The sequence below is a fragment of the Egretta garzetta genome, unplaced genomic scaffold (genome assembly GCF_000687185.1).
Source record: "Egretta garzetta isolate BGI_Z169 unplaced genomic scaffold, ASM68718v1 scaffold71, whole genome shotgun sequence".
Classification (NCBI taxonomy): domain Eukaryota; kingdom Metazoa; phylum Chordata; class Aves; order Pelecaniformes; family Ardeidae; genus Egretta; species Egretta garzetta.
Genome location: NW_009258618.1, coordinates 766,654 through 773,448, shown reverse-complemented (window position 1 = coordinate 773,448; position 6,795 = coordinate 766,654). Strand labels below are relative to the sequence as shown.

General features: G+C 51.6%; 2 protein-coding genes across 2 annotated transcripts in view; both read right to left on the bottom strand.

The window, feature by feature from the left end:
* PLK1 (polo like kinase 1) overlaps window positions 1-269 on the bottom strand; it is a 6,092-nt gene extending 5,823 nt beyond the window's left edge. Inside the window, exon 1 of the mRNA XM_009648106.2 lies at window positions 228-269. Coding sequence (XP_009646401.1) covers window positions 228-269 — 42 coding nt within the window. The remainder of the gene's footprint in view (window positions 1-227) is intronic.
* Window positions 270-356: 87 nt separating this feature from the next.
* Window positions 357-6,795, bottom strand: part of DCTN5 (dynactin subunit 5) — a 7,531-nt gene continuing 1,092 nt past the window's right edge. The window contains exons 2-7 of the mRNA XM_009648084.2: window positions 6,744-6,792; window positions 6,297-6,415; window positions 5,711-5,822; window positions 4,969-5,071; window positions 4,182-4,273; window positions 357-1,339 (exon numbers count right to left, since the gene is read on the bottom strand). Of these exons, the coding sequence (XP_009646379.2) occupies window positions 1,319-1,339; window positions 4,182-4,273; window positions 4,969-5,071; window positions 5,711-5,822; window positions 6,297-6,415; window positions 6,744-6,792 (496 nt within the window). The 3' untranslated portion in view covers window positions 357-1,318. The remainder of the gene's footprint in view (window positions 1,340-4,181; window positions 4,274-4,968; window positions 5,072-5,710; window positions 5,823-6,296; window positions 6,416-6,743; window positions 6,793-6,795) is intronic.

Sequence of the window (6,795 nt, the reverse complement as noted above, 5' to 3'; positions counted from 1 at the left end):
CGGCCCGGCTGCCCCTGTCCCTCCGCGCCCGCGGGGGCGTCCCGGGAGCCCCCAGCGCGGGGCGTTCGGCGAAGGGGGGATCCGCGCTGGAGCTCGTTCCCGGCGTGGTTCTTCCGTGAGAGAAACGGCGACCGGGCTGCCCGTTCCCCGCAGCTTTGTGCCGCGCCTCCAACCCCAGACCCGGCCGATCTGGCCCCGCAGCTCATCTTCGTTCCGCAGAGCCCCACCCGCTCGCGGTGCCCCCGGTCACCCAGGGCGCCGGTTCTCATCCCTCCGCCTGATCCTGCCGCCGCAGAACAAGACGCCGATGAAAAATAACTGGGGAGGGCACAAGGAGCCGGCGCAGCACCTCAGCCCCCGGGCTGCCCTCTCCCCCCGGGCTCGCCGGGTCCCACCCTACCAATGCCGGGCTGAGGACAGGGCCTTGCCCTCACCTGGCTTCCCTGCCCCACTGACAAAAGCAGCTTCTTTCAGGCCTGGCTAACAAAGAACAGGCAGCGCTGGCCTTTGCAGCCTGCTGGACCCACAGGGGTGCAGATGGCACCCAGCTAGCCATCAGCTATCGACGCAAGCCATCGGTCGCACCAGGGTGGCTTGCAGAGTCCAGTGCAGCCAACAGTTAAGCTGTTATTCCCCTGGTGGAGCCAGACAATCTCGGGAAATTCTGCTCCACGAAAAGCAGACGTGGCCTCTGCCCAGCCGGTGACCTCGTCACCTCCCTGCCCAGCCCCTCGCTGGCAGCGGCTCTTCCCCGCGCCATACGCTGAGCAGCTGCGACCCCGAGGAACCATCTGTGCCCAGCCCAGCACCGCTCGCAGCCCACAGTGGGCACGGTGAAGGTGAGAAGGGCCCTGCAGACCCTGCTGGCCACTCCAGAGGGCTCCCCATGCCCTACGAGTGACTGGCACCCAGCCAGGGTAAACTGGAGCAAAGCGCATAGGACCAGTGAAGCAATACAGCAGTTCAGTGTTTGAAGTGATCACTGTTTGTACAAGATTCCTGAAAGAAGGCATTTCCCTCCCCAAGGGGCATGCTTCCCCAGGCACCTACCGCTCCTCTCTGGCTAGGCAGCAAAGCCCTCCCTCGGAAGTCACGTTTTATTGCGCTGTGCTAGACTGAACGTTGCCGTCAGAAAGCTGTAATTCCCCGGGGCTGTAGTTGCACGCTGCAACCCACTGAGGCTCCGTCTTTCCAGAGCTGGCAGAGGCGTAGAGGTGAGCCCGGGTCAGAGGGATGCTTCAGAGGAGAGGATAAAGTGGCCAAATCTAAGGAATGTTAACAGTGCTGAGTGTTTGAGATCTTCAGTGGCGACTTGGTTTTAGACCCTGGCAGAGGCCACCTTAACAGAGACAATAAAAGAGGTTTTAATTAAGGCAGAAGTGTTGGCTCAGCCCGCTAGAAGGATGAGTAGGCCAAGAAACACCTAAGTAACCGTGCAGGGACATACCCCTCAGTGCACCGCAGCCACGCTGCCCAAGCCATCGCAGAAACGCAACACTTTTCCAGCTGCCATCCCACTCTCAAACTCGCGCCCCTTAATTTGGCAGCCACCTCTTCCCACCCCTCAGCAGCCTAGCTTCACCATGCCCTGCTGTGGCCATGAATCAAGCGATCCCGGTGAAACGTACTGCGTGGTGTTGAAACTTTGCAGGGACACCATGGCAACACAGCACACACAGCCCCCTCCGGACCCAGTACAGTGTGGCTTCCTGCACTCCAAGAGACAGCAAGCAAACAGGGCAAAGTAGTACTCGCGAGTGGCAGCACCCCTCAACATCTGCCTTGCAGGAAACCTTGTGGGAATCCCCAAACCTGTCAGGTCTGGTGATGGGGGAGGCCTCCTATAGCCCCTCGCTGCAAACGGCTTCTGCAAGGGCTAGTCAGCTCCCGGACAGCAGGAGCTAAACGTTTTTGGAGACTGAAGTCAATGAGGAAGCTGCTTGTAGCACAAACGCAAGGAACACAATGCTTTTGCATGAAGGTAGCAAAAGCAGTGAGCCTGAGCCTTTGGAATGGACATCCCCCTGACCCCACACGAGAAGGCAGGGAGAACACAGCTTCCTTCTGCGCTCGTCTCCACTCCCACTTCAGGAGGACTTGGGGAACGCAGCTGCCATGGAGCAGGTATTTCTCGCCAGTATGGGCTAGGAGGTACAATACTCCCGCTGCATCTAGGCTCCCAGTAAAGCACCTCACCTGTGCTGAAACCAGACACGACCTCACTGATCCACTGCATCAGGGAGCTCAGCAGTAGCAGCCCAGTTGCTGAAGCTTCAATACAGAATCTCCTCATCTTGTCCCAGCTGTGCTCCCTGCCATGGCTCCAGCTCCGGATTTTTCACACGGGTGCAAAAGGAGCCAAGCCATCTGGGACGGCTGGACCCAAAGAGCGGGCCATGCCCAAGTGCTTGAATCAACGCATTGGTAGCTACTGCTGTACCAAATAGGTGTGCCTAACGTTTCAGCGCTGAAGAGAGGATTTTACAGTCACGCTGGTGGCTTTAGGATTCTCGCTTCAGCATGAAGAACGGAAGCAAAGAGCATTAGAACCAAGAGCCATTGTAAACCAGCACTGGAATCATTTGTGGGTGAAAGTCATCAGCTCAGAGGCAGAAAGAAGCTGTTTCACACTGTACTTCACTTTTTTTAAGGCGCTCTAACAGTCACAGGACAAGAGACTGCGGCTCACGTGCCTCAGAAACCTCACTCTAGTCTCAAGTTTGATTTGAAGAGTCACAACCTTGAGTCACTTGAACAACTGAAGAGGCTTTAATTTATGTACAGTAAAAATACAAACAAACCAGTCAGTGGTTTTACACTCGATTAACAGTAGTTACTACACACTTTAGTACTTGCACAGCTATTTGCTATTTAAGGTGTATCAGTACTTTGCATTATACAGAACAGCTGGAGGCTCCAGGGCCACTGGTCTCACAGCCATACACCTACGTCACTAATGCACATCCTGGCCCCCAGCTGCTACACTACAACATGCAGGAGCCCCAGTTTTAAAAGCTAGAGAAGGGCGATGCTAAGCTTTAACATAACACAACCAGAGCAGGCAGATTCATTTTTAGCCAGTTGTCTGGTACTGAGTCAGGTACACATAAGCATCAGCTGTCTCCAACTTCCACAGAGCTGCTCCCAGCAAGAATTATTCCTGCTCTAGTACGTGTCCAAAACAAAATGTTCAGTCTTTCCAAGAAGTCTGAATCTCCCTCTCAAGTTTTAAAATGCAGAAAAACACCAAAGAGCTTTTTGCAAATATATATACTAAGTGGGCATAACTGCAGCATTCGCTCACCCACCTCCATTTTCTGCTTTTAATTACCCACTGAACTCTGCGAGTGACACGGCACTCCTCTTTCCAAAGCCCTTTGGCTCTTTAAGGTCTGTGACATTCAGGAAGTAGAACGTGCATTGGCCACGAGAATGATAGCCCTGCGTGACGGGTGAGAGCACAGGACTGATGTCTACTTCAAGAGCTAAAAGCTAAGAAGTGTCCTGTCAGGCAAGGCAGAGAGAGAGAGGTTTCAGTGTCAGCCTAAAGCCAATCTCAGGATGATGAAGATATCCTGTCCCTACAGGAGAGAATCTCAGTCCTCAGGGAGGAAAGGAAGAGGCCATCCACCTCAACATGCAGGCCTACAGAGCAGCAAATATTCTTCCAAAGGAAAGCACCGGGTCTAATCAACCCTGGTAAGTAACTGCCTGTAACATGCACATCAGCCACACAGCACTTCTGTTCTAAGATGGAGATTGCTTCCAGCAAATGTTAAACTCGCTTGCTTTGGGTTAGCAACAGAATGGAGATGAAAGACAGGCTTAGGCTTAGGCTGCAGACTGCATGTGTCAACTCTGCCTGTTCCCCAGCTGCAAGGAGGAGATGCTGCCCTAAAGGGAATTCAATCGGCTTTCCTAGCTCCAGAACATTTAATGGCACAATTCAGACAACATGGAATGAATTACATTCAAATGAGCATACAAAGTTTAAACAACATGACAGCAGCTTTCACGAGGGACTGCTTGGCCAGACTGTTAGTGTTGAGGAACACTCACAGAAGTGCTTGGGAACAGCGGAGGGCCATGCCCTGGTCTCACTGAACATTATCCCTCTCCCCGCCCCATAATACTCCTGCATGCCTTTACTGCTCTGAAACATGATAAATAGGCTACTAGACCTGAGTGAGTGGCAAGAACTTCTGGTAATAGCTCTTCGTAACATCAATCATGAGTTCCTGGGTACATTCCGGGAGTTCCCCAGAGAAGAGTCCTGGAAGAAGAACAAGAGCATGACCAACAGCGTTCTTGCAGGAGAAAGCAGAAATAAGCGTACATTCAACGTTCAAAGCAGTGACTTTGACTGAACTGTAAGTAAACACTAATAGAACAGCGAAGGGCTCTTCTCTCATGCCGAGCAGTGTGGTAGGATCATTCCCACTGTACCCCGTGACCAGCAGTCAGACAGACTGCCCCAGCGGGGTCCTGTAATGGCTTCCACCATTCCCTGTAAAACACCATCGAGTGTGTAACTTCTACAATGAGATCTCTGGCACAGCCAGGTCGATGGGCAGAAACTAAACATTCGTATACCTCAGTGTAACGTACCCACCTCCCTATTAACATATGAATAACGAGCAAGTGGATTTCCTATAGTTTGAACTACCAAGATACCTGCAAAACCAGAAACCATAGAAGGAGGAGTGCTCCCTCTGCCAGAGCCTAACGCCTGCTGGGTTCTGGGTGCCCAAAAAGCCGCACTGCTTACTGTACAGGATGGCCGCAGCTACCCAACGTAAGCTAAAGCAGCGAGTTTCACAAGTTAAAATTGTTATTTTTCAGTTCACCAAGTGCCCTGTACATTTATTTCTAGGCATTAAATGCAACTTTGCCAGAGGAATCTCATTTTAAAATAAGAACATCCACATTATCCACACTTCTGTGCAAGTAAAGTTAGAGGGTGCATACCTGGGCAGCCCGAGAAGACTGTGAAAGGTGGGACTACTGTTTCAGGAGGTAGTACTGTGTTGTCTAAGATTTTGCAGCAGTCTTTCAAAACACATCTGCGACCCTAAAACAGAGATTAGGTGAAGTTTATACTTAAAATACTGTATGCTTTTGCTTATTTCTGATAAGTTACCTAAACTTCAATGAGTTTAACTGCTCAAAATGCATTCTGTATAAGGGATCACAGGAATAAATCTTTACCCTGACTGAATGCTTTTCCCAACAAAAATCGAGTTTTCCTTTTTTTGAGGACAAAAAATCCGCTTGCTCTCGACTGACACGCACACAAGCATCTGCATATTGACACATGTCAATGCGCAAACTGGAACCTAGAATCTGAGTCGTGCAGTAACATAGCAAGGCCTTTTCTAACTCAACAGACAGCAACCTCGACTGTTTGGTGTTATTTGTGTAGAAGCACAATTCCACTTGTGCTTCCTGGAAAGGCTGTCTTCCCTGGGCAGTCCCATTAGCTACAGCATTGCTGGGACAGATTCCCCAGACAGCGGTCAGCTGGACCCGCTACCCTCAGAACAGCAAAACCAAAAGCACCGCTTTCTGTGGAGAAGGGAAAGGAGAAGAAAGGAATGGCACAGACTAAGCATGCTTGCTCCAACCGGCCGGTGCGGGTACCCTTCCACTGTACAAAGTACAAAGCCTCACCAGTACTCAAGGATTCCAAGGAAAGACAAACGGCACTCACGATGACACAGTTCTTGCCTATGTGGACATAGGAGCCAATCTGGGCTGCATTGACAACACAGTCCTCTTCTATGAAAACGTGGTCACCAATGTGGAGAGGGAAAAAAGCCACCCTGTGACACGAGAGTTATTTATTCAGGCATGCAACAGACTGATCCGCCACACTGTCAGACCCCCAAATCGCACTGTGAAGTCTCCCGTCCCCAGCTGGATTATACCAGAGGTAGATCTAATGCTAAGGAAGACTGAAGAGCAACTGGTCTCTTCTCATCTCTTTCTAAACAGTGACCCAAATGAGCAACAGGAAGACATTGCAAGTAAACAAAGAACAAGGGAAACACGTTCTTCACTTTGCTATTTTAATATATCTCAGCCTTTCCATACGGTGGTCTGAAGGCGACGCTAACCCACAAGGCAAAGCTGAAAATCTGAGGAAAAGGCAAGTTTGGAGGGGCATATTTCTGCAAATTGCTGCAAAAGGAACACAGCCCTCTGCATAGAGATCTCGGCCAAGCTGATGTATTTTCTTAAGCATGTAGATTTTACCTTCACTTTGCCTAAAAGGAGGGGACCTCTTAACCTCTTACCCTTTACTGAACTTCTTGAAGGGCGGTCTAATGACACTGCGGCTTTTCACCACGCAGTGCCGTCCAACCCGCACATTTGCCAGGTCACCACGGATGATGCAGTCGTTCATAACTATTGTCTGGAGAAAAAACAGAGGTAAGCGAGCAAATGCAGAGGAGCCTGGAGCCACCAGCTGTTTCCCCATCGTGCCAGTGAGCTGCACCAAATGAGCCAATGCACAGAGCAAGGCTTAGGCACCAACAGAACCATGTTGTGGCAGGGATGACAGCAGCGCGACCTGCTCAGGCACAGAGGAGGCTCTGTCTGTGTTCTGAGACCGCAGAGCTCCGGTACCAGGGGTTGCAGTTGTCAGCGGAGAGGGGCTTGGCCGCGCTCCCCTCCCACCCAGCCGAGCAGAACGAGGTACCGGGACGGGGGAATTCCGCAGCCCCCTCCCCGCCGCCTACCTTGCCGTTGAGAACGATATTCTGGCTGCCGCACAGCACGGACTGCCGGCTC